The sequence below is a fragment of the Nerophis lumbriciformis genome, linkage group LG20, assembly GCF_033978685.3.
Source record: "Nerophis lumbriciformis linkage group LG20, RoL_Nlum_v2.1, whole genome shotgun sequence".
In the NCBI taxonomy this organism is placed as follows: Eukaryota; Metazoa; Chordata; class Actinopteri; order Syngnathiformes; family Syngnathidae; genus Nerophis; species Nerophis lumbriciformis.
Window position 1 is genome coordinate 13,702,319 of NC_084567.2, and position 23,705 is coordinate 13,726,023.

Here is a 23,705-nt window from a genome sequence, read left to right on the forward strand (position 1 = left end):
TTTTTATTAGATCGCAATTTTTGCCAGTCCTGATGTGTGTGTCCAGTTTGGTGAGTTTTGAAGCATGTTAATTACAGCTCAAAGAGGCAAAAGTGACTGTTTTTACTAAAATGTTATTTAGAAGGGGGAATTGCAAACTTCCTGTAGATTTTTGCTGAAGCATGTCAGTGTATGAAATCTAGGTCTAAGTCAGACCTACATAGAGGTTTTCGTTTCATGTCTCTACGACATTCCTACCGGAAGTTACAAGCAGTTTTGTCTGTGTTTTTTCCTAGGGGGCGCTAGAGCGCAATTTTGAGTTTTAGGGTTTGGTTTTTTGATTAGATCGCAATTTTCGCGAGTCCTGATGTGTGTGTCAAATATGGTGAGTTTTGAAGCATGTTAAGGGGGTCAAATTACAGCTGAAAGACGCGGCGATATAATAATAAAGAAAGAAAGAATAAAACGCACGAAATACAATAGGGTCCTCTGTCCCAAAGGGACATTGCGGTCCCTATAAAGGGACATTGCGGTCCCTAACAATAATCATCGAAGGCAATAATATCAGAGTGAAATATCACTCCTGCCACCAGAGGGAGCTGTCACTCAAAGTGCAATGATCAGAGCTCACCTGCCTAGTCTTCTCCGGAGTCACACGGCTGAACTTGAAGAAAGAAAACTTTTGCTCGTAAATATTCGACTCTTACAGCGACACGACTAAACAATTGTGAGCGTAAAAAGAACTATTCGTCATGTGCTGATTATCTCGCTAAATACTTAGCATGCATGCTAATCAATTCCATTCGGGCCTGGTTGTCGCAATAAGATGAATATTAAAACAACTTCTCACGATTCAACGCAATTCAACTATAGAAATGACTCTGCAAATGCTGCACACTGACTACTCTAAATTATATTAAACGCTCTGCTTCCAAGTGGGAAATGTGTTGATGAAGCTTTATATATATATATATATATATATATATATATATATATATATATATATATGTATATATATATATATATATATATATATTTATATCTTTTTTTATTTTTTTATTTTATTTTTTTTAAATTATTTTCCGGTTTGAACGTGAACGCAACAATTCTATATAAATGTATGAATTTGATCATGAAGAACCCTTTATATTAGCGTCTCTTCATATTAGTTGCAGTGTACACATCCGAGCAGCAGGTGGCGGTAGTTAAGGTGTTTGTGAAAACCATGTTAGTTGTAATATCCGCCTCCGAGCAGCAGGTGGCGGTATTGTTGCAAACACGTGGGATTTCAGCACAGCAGCTATAAAACAAGAAGGTCTGCAAATCCAACGTGAGTTTGTTTATCGCGTTATACACGCTTATTGTCGCTCATTTTACTCTTCGTCACGTGTTTGGATTAAAAAAACCCACTTTTGTGTAAACGTGTACTTTATAACTCCTGTATTACTTTATAGCTCCTGCGTGTATCTGTGCGGTCTTTAGTACACAAGTAGTAACTACAAGACGAAGCTAACTGTAGCCTTCAAGCCAGCAGTGCTGCCTAAAGAGTTAGCCCAAAGTCATTTAATAACTAAACAAATATCATGTAATCATGTATCATAGTACTACTCGTGTATCATACAAACCCCGTTTCCATATGAGTTGGGAAATAGTGTTCGATGTAAATATAAACGGAATACAATGATTTGCAAATCCTTTTCAACCCATATTCAATTGAATGCACTACAAAGACAAGATATTTGATGTTCAAACTCATAAACTTTTTTTTTTTTTGCAAATAATAATTAACTTAGAATTTCATGGCTGCAACACGTGCCAAAGTAGTTGGGAAAGGGCATGTTCACCACTGTGTTACATGGCCTTTTCTTTTAACAACACTCAGTAAACGTTTGGGAACTGAGGAGACACATTTTTTTAAGCTTCTCATGTGGAATTCTTTCCCATTCTTGCTTGATGTACAGCTTAAGTTGTTCAACAGTCCGGGGGTCTCCGTTGTGGTATTTTAGGCTTCATAATGCGCCACACATTTTCAATGGGAGACAGGTCTGGACGCACTCTTTTACTATGAAGCCATGCTGTTGTAACACGTGGCTTGGCATTGTCTTGCTGAAATAAGCAGGGGCGTCCATGGTAACGTTGCTTGGATGGCAACATATGTTGCTCCAAAACCTGTATGTACCTTTCAGCATTAATGGTGCCTTCACAGATGTGTAAGTTACCCATGTCTTGGGCACTAATACACCCCCATACCATCACAGATGGTGGCTTTTCAACTTTGCGCCTATAACAATCCGGATGGATCTTTTCCTCTTTGGTCCGGAGGACACGACGTCCACAGTTTCCAAAAACAATTTGAAATGTGGACTCGTCAGACCACAGAACACTTTTCCACTTTGTATCAGTACTACTATGATACACGTGTACTACTATGATACACGAGCACTTAGTACTCGTATATCCTAGTAGTAGTCTTGTATCATAGTAGTATTCATGTATCATAGTAGTACTCGTGTATCATAGTAGTACACGTGTAATCATAGTAGTACACGTGTAAGCATGTATCATAGTACTACTCGTTTATCGTAGTAGTACACGTGTATCATAGTAGTATTGGAGTATCATAGTAGTACACGTGTAATCATGTATCATAATAATACTTGTGTATCATAGTAGTATTCGAGTATCATAGTAGTACACGTGTAATCATGTATCATAGTAGTACTCGTGTATCATAGTAGTATTCGAGTATCATAGTAGTACACGTGTAATCATGTATCATAATAATACTAGTGTATCATAGAAGTATTTGTGTATCATGGAAGTACACGTGTAATCATGTATCATAGTAACACACGTGTATCATAGTAGGACACGTGTAATCATGCATCATGATGCATGTACATGTTGCAGTACATGTTGTAGTTCATGTTGCAGTACATGTTGTAGTACATGTTGCAGTACATGTTGTATTACATGTTGTATTACATGTTGCAGTACATGTTGTATTACATGTTTTATTACATGTTGCAGTACATGTTGTATTACATGTCGCAGTACATGTTGTATTAAATGTTGTAGTACATGTTGTATTACATGCTGCAGTACATGTTCCAGTACATGTTGTATTACATGTTGCAGTACATGTTGTATTACATGTTGCAGTTCATGTTGAAGTACATGTTGGAGTACATGTTGCAGTACATGTTGAAGTACATGTTGTAGTACATGTTGAAGTACATGTTGTATTACATGTTGCAGTACATGTTGTATTACATGTTGCAGTTCATGTTGAAGTACATGTTGCAGTACATGTTGTAGTGCATGTTGTATTACATGTTGCAGTACATGTTGTTGTCATGTTTTGTAGCAGGTGAGAGAGAGAGGATGCAGAGAGGATCAGGAATTCGTACTTTGCAAGTTTTGGACACGGAGTTCAACGCTGACACAGTAGAATGGTGTCCTGTGTACTCCTACCACCACATCCTGGCTTGTGGTACCTACCACCTTCTACCGCAAGTAATACTTCAAATACTACTACTACTACTAATGTAGCACCTACCACCTTCTACCGCAATTAATACTTCCAATACTACTACTACTACTACTAATGTAGCACCTACCACCTTCTACCGCAAGTAATACTTCAAATACTACTACTACTACTACTACTACTAATGTGGCACCTACCACCTTCTACCGCAAGTAATACTTGAAATACTACTACTTATGTGGTACCTACCACCTTTTACCACAATAAATATTCTAAATACTACTACTACTACTACTAATGTGGCACCTACCACCTTCTACAGCAAGTAATACTTCAAATACTACTACTTATGTGGCACCTACCACCTTCTACCACAAGTAATACTTCAAATACTACTACTTATGTGGTACCTATCACCTTCTACCACAAGATACTTCAAATACTACTACTACTACTGCTACTACTTATGTGGCACCTACCACCTTGTACTGCAAGTAATACTTAAAATACTACTACTACTACTAATGTGGCACCTACCACCTTCTACCGCATTATTAAATAGGTGTATAATTGTTTTGTTGTCAAATGTTAAGGTGGTTTTATTAAATAGGTGTATAATTGTCCATCCATCTATCCATTTTCTACCGTTTATTTGTTGTCAAATGTTAAGGTGGTATTATTAAATAGGTGTAGAATTGTTTTGGTGTCAAATGTTAAGGTGGTATTATCAAATAAGTGTATAATTGTTTTGTTGTAAAATGTTAAGGTGGTATTATTAAATGGGTGTAGAATTGTTTTGTTGTCAAATGTTAAGGTGGTATTATCAAATAAGTGTATAATTGTTTTGTTGTCAAATGTTAAGGTGGTATTAATTAATAGGTGTAGAATTGTTTTGTTGTCAAATGTTAAGGTGCTATTATCAAATAAGTGTATAATTGTATTGTTGTCAAGTGTTAAGGTGGTATTATTAAATAGGTGCATAATTGTTTTGTTGTCGAATGTTAAGGTGGTATTATTAAATAGGTGTATAATTGTTTTGTTGTCAAATGTTATGGTGGTATTGTCAAATAAGTGTATAATTGTTTTGTTGTCAAATGTTAAGGTGGTATTATCAAATAAGTGTATGATTGTTTTGTTGTAAAATGTTAAGGTAGTATTATTAAATAGGTGTATAATTGTTTTGTTGCCAAATGTTAAGGTGGTATTATTAAATAGGTGTATACTGTAATTGTCCATTCATTCATCCATTTTCTACCGCTTATTTGTTGTCAAATGTTAAGGTGGTATTATTAAATAGGTGTAGAATTGTTTTGTTGTCAAATGTTAAGGTGGTATTGTCAAATAAGTGTATAATTGTTTTGTTGTCAAATGTTAAGGTGGTATTATTGAATAGGTGTGTACCGGTAATTGTTTTGTTGTCAAATGTTAAGGTGGTATTATTAAATACGTGTATCATTGTTTTGTTGTCAAATGTTAATGTGGTATTATTAAATGTTTGTAATTGATTTGTTGTCAAATGTTAAGGTGGTATTATTAAATAGGTTTTGTAATTGCTTTGTTGTCAAATGATAAGGTGGTATTATTAAATAGGTGTGTAATTGTTTTGTTGTCAAATGATAAGGTGGTATTATTAATTAAGTGTCTAATTGTCTTGTGAAATGTTAAGGTGGTATTATTAATTAAATGTCTATTTGTCTTGTCAAATGTTCAGGTGGTATTATTAATTCAATGTCTAATTGTCTTGTCAAATGTTAATGTGGTATTATTAATTAAATGTCTATTTGTCTTGTCAAATGTTCAGGTGGTATTATTAATTCAATGTCTAATTGTCTTGTCAAATGTTATGGTGGTATTATTAAATAGGTGTCTGTGTCCGATGATCAACATTTCCGTTTTCTTAGCGTTAAGTGGCAAAAAGTTGCTGGACATCCTTTGTTTAATTTCTTTAAGACACACCTCCAGGTGACTACAATCTGGTGTGTTGGTCAGCTTCAGGGGCATGTAGAGTGTATATCAAATATATACACTGGATATGTATGTATGTATGTATGTATGTATGTGTGTACATAGAGTAATGTATATGTGTATTTGTTGTTGCAGGAAGAAGAAGATGTTCCTCCAAGTAGAAAAGGTCGTTTGTATCTTTGGAGATATCAACAAGAAGCAAAGACTTCTCACCTCACTGAGATCCAGACCATCGACATGTCTGCTATTCTTGATATCAAATGGTACACACACACACACACACACACACACAGACACACACACACACACACACGTATGTACACACATACACTAGTGATAGTTGCAGGTGCATGTGAATAAATGATAGCAGAAGAGTTATTCAAAGTTATTAGTTATCAAAATGATATATTTGTTAAATGTTTATGTGTGTGTGTCTGTGTGTGTGTGTGTGTGTATGTGTGTGTGTGTGTGTGTGTGTGTGTGTGTGTGTGTGTGTGTGTGTGTGTGTGTGTGTGTGTGTGTGTGTGTGTGTGTGTGTGTGTGTGTGTGGCCAGGTGTCATGTGGCGGTGTCAGGAAAGGTGCTGATGGGTCTGGCAGCTTCTAATGGAGAACTACAAGTACACACACTGTCACCTGAACAGGTACACACTCCACATGCTTTGTGTAGTATTTGCATATCTACTCTACTTGTCATGTTGTGGTTGTGTTGTGTTGTTACATTTATCATATGTGGCACATCCTACTCTACTTGTCATGTTGTGTTGTGTTGTTACACTTATCATATGTGACACATCCTACTCTACTTGTCATGTTGTGTTGTGTTGTGTTGTGTAGTGTTACACTTATATGTGACACATCCTATTTTACTTATCATGTCGTGTTGTGTAGTGTTACACTTATCATATGTGTAACACATTTTACTCTACTTGTTGTGTTGTGTAGTGTTACACTTATCATATGTGACTCTACTTTTCATGTCGTGTTGTGTTGTGTAGTGTTACACTTATCATATGTGACACATCCTACTCGTCATGTTGTGTTGTGTAGTGTTACACTTATTAGATGTGACAAATCATACTCTACTTGTCGTGTTGTGTTGTGTAGTGTTACACTTATCATATGTGACATCCTACTCTACTTGTCGTGTTGTGTTGTGTTGTGTAGTATTACACTTATCATATGTGACACATCTTACTCTACTTGTCATGTTGTGTTGCGTAGAATTACACTTATCATATGTGTAACACATCCTACTCTACTTGTCTTGTTGTGTTATGTTGTGTTACATTTATCACCTGTGATACATCCTACTCGTCATGTTGTGTTGTGTTACATTTATCATATGTGACACATTCTACTCTACTTGTCATGTCGTGTTGTGTTGTGTAGTATTACACTTATCAGATGTGACACATCCTACTCTACTTGTCATGTTGTGTTGTGTAGTATTACACTTATCATATGTGACACATCCTACTCTACTTGTCATGTTGTGTTGTGTTCTGTAGTGTTACACTTATCATATGTAACGTATCCTACTCTACTTGTTGTGTTGTGTTACACTTATCATATGTGACACATCCTACTCTACTTGTCATGTTGTGTTGTGTTGTGTAGTACTACACTTATCATATGTGACACATTCTACTCTACTTTTCATTGTTCATGTTGTCTTGTGTTGTGTTAGTGTGTTGTATAGGACCATTGTGCATGTTTTTTGTCACCACACTAAGTATTGTATTGTTGTGTTATGTACGACCATTATGTAGTTGTTGTGTCATTGTTGTGTAGTGATACACTGATGGTTGTGTGTGAGTAGGATCATTGTGTAATTGTTGTGTAGTGATACACTGATGGTTGTGTGTGAGTAGGACCATTGTGTAGTTGTTTTGTAGTGATACACTGATAGTTGTGTGTTAAGTAGGACGATTGTGCACATTATGTAGTTTTTCTGTAGTGATACACTGATAGTTGTGTGTTAAGTAGGACCATTGTGCATTCTGTGTAGTTGTTGTGTAGTGATACACTGATGGTTGTGTGTGAGTAGGACCATAGTGTAGTGTGTAGTTGTTGTGTAGTGACAGTGATTGTTGTGTGTCAGTAGGAAAGAAGTGTAGTTGTTCTGTAGTGACACAGTGATTGTTGTGTGCCTCAGTAGGAAGGCAGTGTAGTTGTTGTGTAGTGACACAGTGGTGGTTGTGTGTTGTGTAGTGACACAGTTATTGTTGTAGAGTCAGTAAGAAGGAAGTGTAGTTGTGTAGTGACACAGTGATTGTTGTGTGTGTCAGTAGGAAGGCAGTGTAGTTGTTCTGTAGTGACACAGTGGTGGTTGTGTGTTGTTTAGTGACACAGTTATTGTTGTAGAGTCAGTAGGAAGGAAGTGTAGTTGTGTAGTGACACAGTGATTGTTGTGTGTGTCAGTAGGAAGGAAGTGTAGTTGTTGTGTAGTGACACTGATTGTTGTGTGTCAGTAAGAAAGGCATTGTAGTTGTTGTGTAATGAAACAGTGATTGTTGTGTGTGTCAGAAGAAAGCCAGTGTAGTTGTGTAGTGACAGTGATTGTTGTGTGTGTCAGTAGGAAGGCAGTGTAGTTGTTGTGTACTGACATAGCGATTGTTGTGTGTGTCAGTAGGAAGACAGTATAGTTGTGTAGTGACACATGATTGTTGTGTGTGTCAGTAGGAAGACAGTGTAGTTGTGTAGTGACACAGTGATTGTTGTGTGTGTCAGTAGGAAGGCAGTGTAGTTGTTGTGTAGTGACACAGTGATTGTTGTGTGTGTCACTAGGAAGGCAGTGTAGTTGTGTAGTGACACAGTGATTGTGTGTGTCAGTAGGAAGGCAGTGTAGTTGTTGTGTAGTGACACAGTGATTGTTGTGTGTGTCAGTAGGAAGACAGCGTAGTTGTTGTGTAGTGACACAGTGATTGTTGTGTGTGTGTCAGTAGGAAGGCAGTGTAGTTGTTGTGTAGTTACACAGTGATTGTGTGTGTCAGTAGGAAGGCAGTGTAGTCATTGTGTAGTGACACAGTGATTGTTGTTTGTATCAGTAGGAAGGCAATGTAGTTGTTGTGTAGTGACATAGTGATTGTTGTGTGTGTCAGTAGGAAGGCAGTGTAGTTGTTGTGTAGTGACACAGTGATTGTTGTGTGTGTCAGTAGGAAGGCAGTGTAGTTGTTGTGTAGTGACACAGTGATTGTTGTGTGTATCAGTAGGAAGGCAGCGTAGTTGTTGTGTAGCGACACAGTGATTGTTGTGTGTGTGTCAGTAGGAAGGCAGTGTAGTTGTTGTGTAGTTACACAGTGATTGTGTGTGTCAGTAGGAAGGCAGTGTAGTCATTGTGTAGTGACACAGTGATTGTTGTTTGTATCAGTAGGAAGGCAATGTAGTTGTTGTGTAGTGACATAGTGATTGTGTGTGTGTCAGTAGGAAGGCAGTGTAGTTGTTGTGTAGTGACACAGTGATTGTTGTGTGTGTCAGTAGGAAGGCAGTGTAGTTGTTGTGTAGTGACATAGTGATTGTTGTGTGTGTCAGTAGGAAGGCAGTGTAGTTGTTGTGTAGTGACACAGTGATTGTTGTGTGTGTCAGTAGGAAGGCAGTGTAGTTGTTGTGTAGTGACACAGTGATTGTTGTGTGTGTCAGTAGGAAGGCAGTGTAGTTGTTGTGTAGTGACACAGTGATTGTTGTGTGTGTTTCAGTAGGAAGGCAGTGTAGTTGTTGTGTAGTGACACAGTGATTGTTGTGTGTGTCAGTAGGAAGGCAGTGTAGTTGTTGTGTAGTGACACAGTGATTGTTGTGTGTGTGTCAGTAGGAAAGCAGTGTAGTTTTGTAGTGACACAGTGATTGTTGTGTGTGTCAGTAGGAAGGCAGTGTAGTTGTTGTGTAGTGACACAGTGATTGTTGTGTGTGTCAGTAGGAAGGTAGTGTATTTGTTGTGTAGTGACATAGTGATTGTTGTGTGTGTCAGTAGGAAGGCAGTGTAGTTGTTGTGTAGTGACACAGTGATTGTTGTGTGTGTCAGTAGGAAGGCAGTGTAGTTGTTGTGTAGTGACACAGTGATTGTTGTGTGTGTCAGTAGGAAGGCAGTGTAGTTGTTGTGTAGTGACACAGTGATTGTTGTGTGTGTGTCAGTAGGAAGGCAGTGTAGTTGTTGTGTAGTGACACAGTGATTGTTGTGTGTGTCAGTAGGAAGGCAGTGTAGTTGTTGTGTAGTGACACAGTGATTGTTGTGTGTGTGTCAGTAGGAAAGCAGTGTAGTTTTGTAGTGACACAGTGATTGTTGTGTGTGTCAGTAGGAAGGCAGTGTAGTTGTTGTGTAGTGACACAGTGATTGTTGTGTGTGTCAGTAGGAAGGCAGTGTAGTTGTTGTGTAGTGACACAGTGATTGTTGTGTGTGTGTCAGTAGGAAAGCAGTGTAGTTTTGTAGTGACACAGTGATTGTTGTGTGTGTCAGTAGGAAGGCAGTGTAGTTGTTGTGTAGTGACACAGTGATTGTTGTGCGTGTCAGTAGGAAGGCAGTGTAGTTGTTGTGTAGTGACACAGTGATTGTTGTGTGTGTCAGTAGGAAGGCAGTGTAGTTGTTGTGTAGTGACACAGTGATTGTTGTGTGTGTCAGTAGGAAGGCAGTGTAGTTGTTGTGTAGTGACACAGTGATTGTTGTGCGTGTCAGTAGGAAGGCAGTGTAGTTGTTGTGTAGTGACACAGTGATTGTTGTGTGTGTCAGTAGGAAGGCAGTGTAGTTGTTGTGTAGTGACACAGTGATTGTTGTGTGTGTCAGTAGGAAGGCAGTGTAGTTGTTGTGTAGTGACACAGTGATTGTTGTGTGTGTCAGTAGGAAGGCAGTGTAGTTGTTGTGTAGTGACACAGTGATTGTGTGTGTCAGTAGGAAGGCAGTGTAGTCATTGTGTAGTGACAGTGATTGTTGTTTGTATCAGTAGGAAGGCAGTGTAGTTATTGTGTAGTTACACAGTGATTGTGTGTGTCAGTAGGAAGGCAGTGTAGTCATTGTGTAGTGACAGTGATTGTTGTTTGTATCAGTAGGAAGGCAATGTAGTTGTTTTGTAGTGACATAGTGATTGTTGTGTGTGTCAGTAGGAAGGCAGTGTAGTTGTTGTGTAGTGACACAGTGATTGTTGTGTGTGTCAGTAGGAAGGCAGTGTAGTTGTTGTGTAGTGACATAGTGATTGTTGTGTGTGTCAGTAGGAAGGCAGTGTAGTTGTTGTGTAGTGACACAGTGATTGTTGTGTGTGTCAGTAGGAAGGCAGTGTAGTTGTTGTGTAGTGACACAGTGATTGTTGTGTGTGTCAGTAGGAAGGCAGTGTAGTTGTTGTGTAGTGACACAGTGATTGTTGTGTGTGTGTCAGTAGGAAAGCAGTGTAGTTTTGTAGTGACACAGTGATTGTTGTGTGTGTCAGTAGGAAGGCAGTGTAGTTGTTGTGTAGTGACACAGTGATTGTTGTGCGTGTCAGTAGGAAGGCAGCGTAGTTGTTGTGTAGTGACACAGTGATCAGTGATTGTTGTGTGTGTCAGTAGGAAGGCAGTGTAGTTGTTGTGTAGTGACATAGTGATTGCTGTGTGTGTCAGTAGGAAGGCAGTGTAGTTGTTGTGTAGTGACACAGTGATTGTTGTGTGTGTCAGTAGGAAGGCAGTGTAGTTGTTGTGTAGTGACACAGTGATTGTTGTGTGTGTCAGTAGGAAGGCAGTGTAGTTGTTGTGTAGTGACATAGTGATTGTTGTGTGTGTCAGTAGGAAGGCAGTGTAGTTGTTTAGTGACACAGTGATTGTTGTGTGTGTCAGTAGGAAGGCAGTGTAGTTGTTGTGTAGTGACACAGTGATTGTTGTGTGTGTCAGTAGGAAGGCAGTGTAGTTGTTGTGTAGTGACACAGTGATTGTTGTGTGTGTCAGTAGGAAGGCAGTGTAGTTGTTGTGTAGTGACACAGTGATTGTTGTGTGTGTCAGTAGGAAGGCAGTGTGAGTCTACAGGTGATCAACAACAAGAAGGTGTCAGAAGGACTTGTTTTGTCGTTAGATTGGTCCACTGGAAGGATGGACAGGTGACGTCTCTCTCACAATATGACAATAATAAATGTATGTCCTAATAGTATTCTACACAAATATTGTGTGTGTGTGTGTGTGTGTGTGTGTGTGTGTGTGTGTGTGTGTGTGTGTGTGTGTGTGTGTGTGTGTGTGTGTTGTGTTTTGGTGAGCAGCAGTGACGTGAAGGTTGTGTGCAGCGACTCAACAGGAAGTGTCAGCGTCTTTTCTTTGCACCAAACTCACCTTTCACCCGTGACTCACCTGAGAGCTCACGACTATGAAGCTTGGATCTCCGCCTTCTCCTACTGGGACACACACCTGGTGTACTCAGGTACTACTACTACTACTACTACTACTTCAAAGTACTTCAATATATACTACTAGATCTCCGCCTTCTCCTACTGGGACACACACCTGGTGTACTCAGGTACTACTACTACTACTACTACTACTTCAAAATACTTCAATATATACTACTAGATCTCCGCCTTCTCCTACTGGGACACACACTTGGTGTACTCAGGTACTACTACTACTACTACTACTACTACTACTACTACTACTTCAAAGTACTACAATATTTACTGCTCGATCTCAGCCTTATCCTACTGGGACACACACCTGGTGTACTCAGATACTACTACTACTACTACTACTACTACTACTACTTCAAAGTACTACAATATTTACTACTAGATCTCAGCATTGGGACACACACCTGGTGTACTCAGGTACGACTACTACTACTACTACTACTACTACTACTACTTCAAAGTACTTCAATATGTACTACTAGATCTCCGCCTTCTCCTACTGGGACACACACCTGGTGTACTCAGGTACTACTACTACTACTACTTCAAAGTACTACAATATTTACTACTAGATCTCAGCCTTCTCCTACTGGGACACACACCTGGTGCACTCAGATACTACTACTACTACTACTACTTCAAAGTACTACAATATTTACTACTAGATCTCAACATTGGGACACAAACCTGGTGTACTCAGGTATGACTACTACTACTACTACTACTACTACTACTTCAAAGTACTTCAATATATACTACTAGATCTCCGCCTTCTCCTACTGGGACACACTCCTGGTGTACTCAGGTACTACTACTACTACTACTTCAAAGTACTACAATATTTACTGCTAGATCTCAGCCTTCTCCTACTGGGACACACACCTGGTGTACTCAGATACTACTACTACTACTTCAAAGTACTACAATATTTACTACTAGATCTCAGCATTGGGACACACACCTGGTGTACTCAGGTACGACTACTACTACTACTACTACTACTACTTCAAAGTACTTCAATATATACTACTAGATCTCCACCTTCTCCTACTGGGACACACACCTGGTGTACTCAGGTACTACTACTACTACTACTACTACTACTACTACTACTACTACTACCACTACTACTACTACTACTACTTCAAAGTACTACAATATTTACTACTAGATCTCAGCCTTCTCCTACTGGGACACACACCTGGTGTACTCAGGTACTACTACTATTACTACTACTACTTCAAAGTACTACAATATTTACTACCAGATCTCAGCATTGGGACACACACACCTGGTGTACTCAGGTACGACTAGTGTACCTGAGTACTTCAATATATACTACTAGATCTCCGCCTTCTCCTACTGGGACACACACCTGGTGTACTCAGGTACTACTACTACTTCAAAGTACTACAATATTTACTACTAGATTTTAGCCTTCTCCTACTGGGAAACACATATGGTGTGCTGAGGTACTACTACTACTACCACTTCAAAGTACTTCAAAATTTACTACTAGATCTCAGCCTTCTCCTACTGGGACACACACCTGGTGTACTCAGGTGGTACTACTACTACTACTTCAAAGTACTACAATATTTACTACTAGATCTCAGCCTTGGGAAACACACTTGGTGTACTCAGGTACGACTACTACTACTACTACTACTACTTCAAAGTACTTCAATATATACTACTAGATCTCCGCCTTCTCCTACTGGGACACACACCTGGTGTACTCAGGTGGTACTACAACTACTACTACTACTTCAAAGTACTACAATATTTACTACTAGATCTCAGCCTTGGGAAACACACTTGGTGTACTCAGGGACGACTACTACTACTACTACTACTACAAAGTACTTCAATATATACTACTAGATCTCCGCCTTCTCCTACTGGGACACACACCTGGTGTACTCAGGTGGTACTACAACTACTACTACTACTTCAAAGTACTACAATATTTACTACTAGATCTCAGCCTTGGGAAACACACTTGGTGTACTCAGGGACGACTACTACTACTACTACTACTACTTCAAAGGACTTCAATATATACTACTAGATCTCCGCCTTCTCCTACTGGGACACACACTTGGTGTACTCAGGTACTACTACTACTACTACTACTACTTCAAAGGACTGCATTATTTACTACTAGATCTCAGCCTTCTCCTACTGGGACACACACCTGGTGTACTCAGGTACTACTACTACTACTACTTCTACAAAGTACTACAATATCTACCACACCATCAATTGACACAAAATATTGACCATGTACAAAATAAATATTGAGTATGTATAAAATAAATATTGACTGTGTATAAAATAAATATTGACTATGTATAAAATAATTATTGAATATGTTTAAAAATAAATATTAAATATGTTTAAAATAAATATTGAATATAATTTAAAACAAATATTGAATATGTTTAAAATAAATATTGAATATGTCGAAAATAAATACTTAATTTTAGTAAATGTTGTGGTACTATGAAGTTTCTATGCTAGTAAATGTTGTGGTACTTTGAAGTATCTATGCTAGTAAATGTTGTGGTACTTTGAAGTGTCTATTTTAGTAAATGTGGTACATTGAAATATATATGTTAGTAAATATTGTGGTACTTTGAAGTATTTGTTTGTAAATATTGTGATACTTTGAAGTATCTATGTTAGTAAATGTTGTAGTACTTCGAAGTATCTATGTTAGTAAATGTTGTAGTACTTTGAAGTATCTATGTTAGTAAATGTTGTGGCACTTTGAAGTATCTATGTTTAGTAAATGTACTTTGATGTATCTATGTAAATTAAATAAATATTAAATATGTCTAAAATAAATATTGAATATGTATAAAATAAATATTGAATATGTATAAAATAAATATTAAATATGTTCAAAATAAATATTGAATATGTATAAAATAAATATTGACTGTTTAAAATAAATATCGAATATGTATAAAATAAATATGAAATATATAATAACAATATTGAATGTTTAAAATAAATATTGAATATGTATAAGATAAATATTGAATATGTATAAAATAAATATGAAATATATAATGAAAATATTGAATATGTTTAAAATAAATATTGAATATATATATATATATATATATATATATATACACAGTATATATATATATAATATAAACTATTGAATATGTATCAAATAAATATTGAATATGTATTACAATAAATATATATATATAATACAAATATTTAATATGTTTAAAACATGTATTAAATATGTATAACATATATATTGAATATGTATCAAATAAATATTGATTATGAATAAAATAAATATTGAATATGTTCAAAATAAATATTGAATATGTATAAAATATATATTGAATATGTATATAATAAATATTGAATCTGTGTAAAAGAAATATTAAATCTGCATCAAATAAATATTGACTATGTATAAAATAAATATTGTTGTCTTCTCAGGCGGTGATGATTGTAAACTTAAAGGCTGGGATCTCAGAATGGATTCTTCCACACCCACATTCACCAGTAAAAGGTACTATTTACTATCTATCTTAGTACATGTTGTGGTACTATTTATCAACTATCTTAGTACATATTGTGGTACTATTTACCAACTATCTTAGTACATGTTGTGGTACTATTTACCCTCTATCTTAGTACATGTTGTGGTACTTTGTAGTATCTATGTTAGTAAATATTGTGATACATTTAGTTATTTATGTTAGTTCAGTGGCCTAGTGGTTAGAGTGTCCGTCCTGAGATCGGTAGGTTGTGAGTTCAAACCCCGGCCGAGTCATACCAAAGACTATAAAAATGGGACCCATTACCACCCTGCTTAGCGCTCAGCATCAAGGGTTGGAATTGGGGGTTAAATCACCAAAAATATGATTCCCGGGCGCGGCACCGCTGCTGCCCACTGCTCACCTCCCAGGGGGTGATCAAGGGGATGGGTCTTATGCAGAGGACACATTTCACCACACCTAGTGTGTGTGTGACAATCATTGGTACTTTAAACTTAAATGTTGTGGTACTTTGAAGTATCTATCTTAGTAAATATTGTGGGGTTATTTTACTATCTATTCTAGTAACTATTGTGGTACTTTAAATCGGTGTTTTTCAACCTTTTTTGAGCCAAGGCACATTTTTAGCGTTGAAAAAATTCGGAGGCACACCACCAGCACAAATCATTAAAAAACGAAACACAGTTGACAGTAAAAAGTTAAAGTCGTTGTCGCAATTGTTGGGTATGACTTTAAACCATAACCAAGCATGCATCAATATAGCTCTTGTCTCAAAGTAGGTGCACTGTCACCACCTGTCACATCACGCCGTGACTTATTTTGAGTTTTTTGCTGTTTTCATGTGCGTTGTGTTTTAGTTCTTGTCTTGCTCTCCCATTTTGGTGGCTTTTTCTCTTTTTTTGGTATTTTCCTGGAGCAGTTTCATGTCTTCCTTTGAGCGATATTTCCCGCATCTACTTTGTTTTAGCAATCTAGAATATTTCAGTTGTTTATAATCCTTCTTTTTAGGGACATTGTTGATTGTCATGTCATGTTCGGATGTACATTGTGGATGCCCTTTTTGCTCCACAGTAAGTCTTTGCTGTCGTCCAGCATTCTGTTTTTGTTTACTTTGTAGCCAGTTCAGTTTTAGTTTTGTTCTGCATAGCATTCTCTAAGCTTCAATGCCTTTTCTTAGGGGCACTCACCTTTTGTTTAATTTTGGTTCAAACATTAGACACATTTTTACCTTCACCCTGCCTCCCGCTGTTTCTGACATCTACAAAGCAATTACCTACCGGCTGCCACCTACTGATATAGAAGAGTATTACACGGTTACTCTGCCGAGCTCTAGACAGCACCAACACTCAACAACAGCACATAATGTGCAGACTATATTTACTGGTTTGCAAAAAATATTTTTAACCCAAATAGGTGAAACTAGATGATCTCCCACAGCACACCAGACGCGGCACCGCGGCACAGTGGTTGAAAAACACTGCTTTAAAGGATCTATGTTTGTAAATATTGTGGTATTTTGAAGTATCTGATAGTAAATATTGTGTGATTATTTACTATCTATCTTAGTAAATGTTGTTGTTCTTTGAAGTATCTATTTTGATAAATATTGTGGTACTTTGAAGTATCTGTTAATAAATACTGTGGTACTTTGAAGTATCCATCCATCCATCCATCCATCCATCCATCCATCTTCTTCCGCTTATCCGAGGTCGGGTCGCGGGGGCAGCAGCCTAAGCAGGGAAGCCCAGACTTCCCTCTCCCCAGCCACTTCGTCCAGCTCCTCCCGGTGGATCCCGAGGCGTTCCCAGGCCAGCCGGGAGACATAGTCTTCCCAACGTGTCCTGGGTCTTCCCCGTGGCCTCCTACCGGTCGGACGTGCCCGAAACACCTCCCGAGGGAGGCGTTCGGGTGGCATCCTGACCAGATGCCCGAACCACCTCATCTGGCTCCTCTCGATATGGAGGAGCAGCGGCTTTACTTTGAGCTCCCCCCGGATGGCAGAGCTTCTCACCCTATCTCTAAGGGAGAGCCCCGCCACCCGGCGGAGGAAACTCATTTCGGCCGCTTGTACCCGTGATCTTGTCCTTTCGGTCAACACCCAAAGCTCATGACCATAGGTGAGGATGGGAACGTAGATCGACTGGTAAATCGAGAGCTTTGCCTTCTGGCTCAGCTCCTTCTTCACCACAACGGATCGATACAGCGTCCGCATTACTGAAGATGCCGCACCGATCCGCCTGTCGATCTCACGATCCACTCTTCCCTCACTCGTGAACTTTAGATACTTTGAAGTATCTATGTTAGTAAATGTTGTGGTTCTTTGAGGTATCTGTTAATAAATGCTGTGGTACTTTGAAGTATCTCTGTTAGTAAATGTTGTGGTACTTTGACGTAACTATGTTAGTAAATGTGGTATTTTAAAGTATCTATGTTGGTAAATGTTGTGGTTCTATGTTAGTAAAGTATCTATGTCAGTAAATATTGTGGTACTTTGAAGTATCTATATTAGTGAATATTGTGTGACTTTGAAGTTTCTATCTTAGTAAATAAAGTGGAATTATTTACTATCTATGTAAATAAATGGTGTGGTACCTTGTAGTACTCTTAATGTTAATATTTATTGTGGTACTTTGAAAAGGTACTCTTGCCACTGTGAGTAGTGCTGGAATCTCCAATACAATACAGCAACGTTCCTATTATCTGGCCATATAAGTCTAGAATATTCCTAATTAGAGTTATGGTTATGCGCCATGAACATACTTGCCATAATATGAACTATAACTATGACCATTCATAGTTTTAGTTATAGTCATAGTTCATAACATGAACTATGACTATAACCATTCATAGTTAGAGTTTTAGTCATAGTTCATAGAATGAACTATAACTATGACCATTCATAGTTATAGTTTTAGCTATAGTTATAGTCATAGTTCATAGCATGAACTATGACTATAACCATTCATACCTATAGTTTTAGTCCTAGTTCATAGTATGAACTATAACTATGACCATTCATAGTTATAGTTTTAGTTATAGTTATAGTCATCGTTCATAGCATGAATTATGACTATAACCATTCATAGCTATAGTTTTAGTCCTAGTTCATAGTATGAACTATAACTATGACCATTCATAGTTATAGTTTTACTCCGAGTTCATAGCATGAGCTATACCTATGACCATTCATATTTATAGTTTTAGTTATAGTTAGAGATGTCCGATAATATCGGCCTGCCAATATTATCGGCCGATAAATGCTTTAAAATGTAATATCGCAAATTATTGTTTTTTTTTATTATCGGTTTTGTTTTTTTAATATTTTTTATTTTATTATTTTTTAAATTTATTTATTAAATCAACATAAAAAACACAAGATACACTTACAATTAGTGCACCAACCCAAAAAACCTCCCTCCCCCATTTACACTCATTCACACAAAAGGGTTTTTTCTTTCTGTTATTAATATTCTGGTTCCTACATTATATATCAATATATATCAATACAGTCTGCAAGGGATACAGTCCGTAAGCACACATGATTGTGCGTGCAGCTGGTCCACTAATAGGACTAACCTTTAACAGTTAATTTTACTAATTTTCATTAATTACTAGTTTCTATGTAATTGTTTTTATATCGTTTTACTTTCTTTTTTATTCAAGAAAATGTTTTTAATTTATTTATCTTATCTTATTTTATTTTTATTTCTTTAAAAGGACCTTATCTTCACCATCCCTGGTTGTCCAAATTAGGCATAATAATTTGTTAATTCCACGACTGTATATATCGGTATCGGTTGACATCGGTATCGGTTGATATCGGTATCGGTAATTAAAGAGTTGGACAATATCGGAATATCGGATATCGCCAAAAAGCCATTATCGGACATCCCTAGTTATAGTCATAGTTCATAGCATGAACTATGACTATAACTATTCATGGCGCATAATCATACATATAACTATCAACATAGAGGAATGTTGATATTTTATATATATTATATATATATGTATATTATATATACCGGTATATTATATATATTTGATATAAGTTTTAATTTCTATTGTTCCAAAGGCATTCTATGGGCGTGTGCAGCATTCACAGCAACCCCCATCGAGAACACATCCTTGCTACTGGCAGGTAAATATCATCAACTATCTAAACTATCATCATCAACTATCTAAACTATCATCAACTATCTTAACTATCACCATCCATCTAAACTATCATAATCAACCATCTAAACTATCATCAACTATCTTAACTATCACCATCTATCTAAACTAGCATTAACTATCTCAACAATACAAACTATCAACTGAACTATCATCAGCTGTCTTAACTATCACCATCTATCTAAACTATCATCATCAACTATCTAAACTATCACCATCTATCTAAACTATCATCATCAACCATCTAAACTATCACCATCCATCTAAACTATCATCATCAACTATCTAAACTATCACCATCCATCTAAACTATCATCATCAACTATCTAAACTATCATCAACGATCTTAACTATCACCATCTATCTAAACTATCATCATCAACTATCTAAACTATCACCATCTATCTAAACTATCATCATCAACTATCTAAACTATCATCAACTATCTTAACTATCACCATCTATCTAAACTATCATCATCAACTATCTAAACTATCACCATCTATCTAAACTATCATCAACTATCTAAACTGTCAACTATCTTAACTATCACCATCTATATAAACTATAATTAACTATTTCAACAATAAAAACTATCAACTGAACTATCATCAGCTGAATTAACTATCTAAACTACCGTCATCAACCATCATAACCATCATTATCAACGATCTTAACTCTCAGTATAAGTATAATTATTATATCAAATATAAAGTATGTAAACTGTAATTAACTATATCAAATATAAACTATGATTATTACATCAAATATAAACTATGTAAAGTATTGAAGTATTTGTGTGTGTATTTCAGTTACGATGAGAAAGTACTGCAACAATGTGAAAATATTGAAGTATTTGTGTGTGTATTTCAGCTACGATGAGAAAGTACTGCAGCAATGTGAAAATATTGAAGTATTTGTGTGTGTATTTCAGCTACCATGAGAAAGTACTGCAACAATGTGAACGTATTGGAAGTATTTCTGTGTGTATTTCAGCTATGATAAGAAAGTATTGAAGTATTTGTGTATGTATTTCAGCTACGATGAACAACAACAATGTGAAAGTATTGAAGTACGTATTTGTGTATGTATTTCAGCTACGATGAGAAAGTACTGCAACAATGTGAAAGTATTGAAGTATTTGTGTGTGTATTTCAGCTACGATGAGAAAGTACTGCAACAATGTGAACGTATTAAAGTATTTGTGTGTGTATTTCAGCTACGATGAGAAAGTACTGCTGTGGGACGGTCGAAATATGCGAGCTCCTGTGAGTGAGAGCACTTTGGGAGGAGGAGTGTGGAGGTTGAAGTGGCATCCTTCTCACCACCATCTTCTCCTGGCAGCCTGCATGCACAATCATATACATGTTCTCAATACTCAACATAGCACAGGTGAGCACATCATCATCATCATAGTCATACAGGTGAACACATATTAATACAGGTGAACACATCATATTAATACTACTAGTATTACTATTAGTAATACTACTAATATTACTGTTAGTAATACTACTAATATTACTGTCCGTAATACTACTAATAGTAATGCTAACAATGTGAATACTACTAATATTACTGTCAGTAATACTACTAATGCTAAGAATGTAAATATTAATATTACTGTCAGTAATACTACTAATATTAATGCTAACAATGTAAATACTACTAATATTACTGTCAGTAATACTACTAATATTAATGCTAACAATGTAAATACTACTAATATTACTGTCAGTAATACTACTAATGCTAACAATATAAATATTACTGTCAGCAATACTACTAATATTAATGCTAACAATGTAAATAATACTATTACTGTCAGTAATACTACTTACATTAATGCTAACAATGTAAATATTACTAATATTACTGTCAGTAATACTACTAATATTAATGCTAACAATGTAAATAATACTAATATTACTGTTAGTAATACTACTAATATTAATACTAACAGTGTAAATAATACCAATATTACTGTCAGTAATACTACTAATAGTAATGCTAACAATGTGAATACTACTAATATTACTGTCAGTAATACTACTAATATTAATGCTAACAATGTAAATAATACTAATATTACTGTCAGTAATACTACTAACATTAATGCTAACGATGTAAATATTACTAATATTACTGTCAGTAATACTACTAATATTAATGCTAACAATGTAAATAATACTAATATTACTGTGAGTAATACTACTAATGCTAACAATGTAAATACTACTAGTGTTACTGTGAGTAATACTACTAATGCTAACAATGTAAATACTACTTGTGTTACTGTGAGTAATACTACTAATGCTAAGAATGTAAATACTACTTGTGTTACTGTGAGTAATACTACTAATGCTAACAATGTAAATACTACTAATATTGCTTTCAGTAATACTGCTAATATTGCTAACAATGTAAATACTACTAATATTGTCAGTAATACCACTAATATTATTGTCAGTAATAATACCAATGTTAACAATATAAATACTACAAATATTACTGTCAGTAATACTACCAATGTTAACAATATAAATACTACAAATATTACTGTCAGTAATACTACTAATATTACTGTCAGTAATGCTACTAATATTACTGTCAGTAATACTACTAATATCACTGTCAGTAGTAATAGTAACATTACTGTCAGTAATACTACTAATACTAATGTAAATACTACTAATATTACTGTCAGTAATAATATTAATGCTAACAATGTAAATACTACTAATGTTACTGTGAGTAATACTACTAATGCTAACAATGTAAATACTACTAATGTTACTGTCAGTAATACTACTAATGCTAACAATGTAAATACTACTAGTGTTACTGTGAGCAATACTACTAATGCTAACAATGCAAATACTACTAATGTTACTGTCAGTAATACTACTAATGCTAACAATGTAAATACTACTAGTGTTACTGTGAGTAATACTACTAATACTAACAATGTAAATACTATTAATGTTACTGTGAGTAATACTACTAATACTAAGAATGTAAATACTATTAGTGTTACTGTGAGTAATACTACTAATGATAAATGCTAAGAATGTGTTGCCATGCAGAGGCGGCTGGGGGAGCGTGTCCAGTGGTGGCGTCGTACGTCCTGCACAACTCCTTGGCTTACGGAGCCGACTGGTCTCAGCTTCCTGTGGGGGAACCTGCTCCTCCCGCCCCTTCCCCCACGCCGTCGAAGCCGGCAGACGGTCACCTGAAGATCCAGTACGAGTCTCCCACCGGCAGCCTGGACACCTGCCTGGAGGACCACAGTGGACGTTACGTCCCAGAAGACCTTGGAGCAGCTGCCAGTGCAGGAGAGGGTGTCGGTCGCCATGGCGACACATCTTCTTTTCTGCTCGCCAGCTGCTCCTTCTACGACCACGTTCTCCACCTGTGGAGGTGGGACTACCTGGCAGACGGTACGTGTTGACCTCACCTTCTTCTCACATGGTCCACACTTTCCTGTCTTTGTCAAATAAATATCCTTTTTATCAGCCTGGTTCCAAATTGTCCTTACTTCCTGCTGTGACATGTCCAAGAGTAGCTGGATTTCAAAATAAAGTTACCTGACACAATCTCAACTATCATCATCAACCATCTAAACTATCATCCACTATCCAAACTATCATCATCAACCATCTAAATTATCATCCATTTCCTAAACTATCATCCACTATCTAAACTTTTACCATCAACCATCTAAACTGTCATCCATTTTCTAAACTATCATCCACTATCTAAACTATCATCATCCACTATCTAAACTATCACCATCAACCTTCTAAACTATCATCCACTATCTAAACTATCATCATCAACCTTCTAAACTATCACCATCAACCATTTAAACTATCATCCATTTTCTAAACTATCATCCACTATCGAAACTTTCATCATCTGCTATCTAAACTTATCACCATCAACTATCATCAATTATCTAAACAATCAACTATCTAAACTATCATCATCAACCATCTAAACTATCACCATCAACTATCATCAATTATCTAAACAATCATTAACTATCTAAACTATCATCAACTATCATCATCATCAACCATCTATCATTCACTATTTAAACTATCACAATCAACTATCTAAACTATCATCATCAACATTTAAACCAGGGGAGCGTAGTTGCTTTCGAAGCCGGAGGTGTTACTGGGTGTTGTTGATGAATGTCTTTCACTTTG

The 23,705-nt window shown here is 36.5% G+C and overlaps 1 protein-coding gene across 4 annotated transcripts; it reads left to right on the forward strand.

The window, feature by feature from the left end:
• Positions 1-1,238: 1,238 nt before the first annotated feature.
• On the forward strand, positions 1,239-23,006 carry dph7 (diphthamide biosynthesis 7). 4 transcript variants are annotated; one of them, XM_061981034.1, is made up of 10 exons: positions 1,239-1,309; positions 3,347-3,495; positions 5,570-5,697; positions 5,989-6,076; positions 11,394-11,485; positions 11,642-11,799; positions 15,254-15,326; positions 19,391-19,456; positions 20,711-20,883; positions 22,578-23,006. In XM_061981034.1, the coding sequence occupies exons 2-10, from the start codon at positions 3,364-3,366 to the stop codon at positions 22,940-22,942; spliced, it is 1,275 nt and encodes a 424-aa protein (XP_061837018.1). In that variant the 5' UTR covers positions 1,239-1,309; positions 3,347-3,363; the 3' UTR covers positions 22,943-23,006. The 4 variants fall into 4 exon arrangements, with proteins under 4 accessions (XP_061837018.1, XP_061837019.1, XP_061837020.1 ...); XM_061981035.1 differs by lacking the exon at positions 19,391-19,456; XM_061981036.1 differs by lacking the exon at positions 3,347-3,495 and having other exon boundaries at positions 1,303-1,309.
• The last annotated feature ends 699 nt before the right edge of the window (positions 23,007-23,705 follow it).

Coding starts and splice junctions, on each gene's coding strand:
- dph7 (XM_061981034.1), top strand. CDS start 3,364: ATGCAGAGAGGATCAGGAATTCGTACTTTGCAAGTTTTGGACACGGAG. Junction 6,077..11,393: donor ACACACTGTCACCTGAACAG/GTACACACTCCA, acceptor GTGTGTCAGTAG/GAAGGCAGTGTGAGTCTACA. Junction 11,800..15,253: donor CACACACCTGGTGTACTCAG/GTACTACTACTA, acceptor TTGTCTTCTCAG/GCGGTGATGATTGTAAACTT.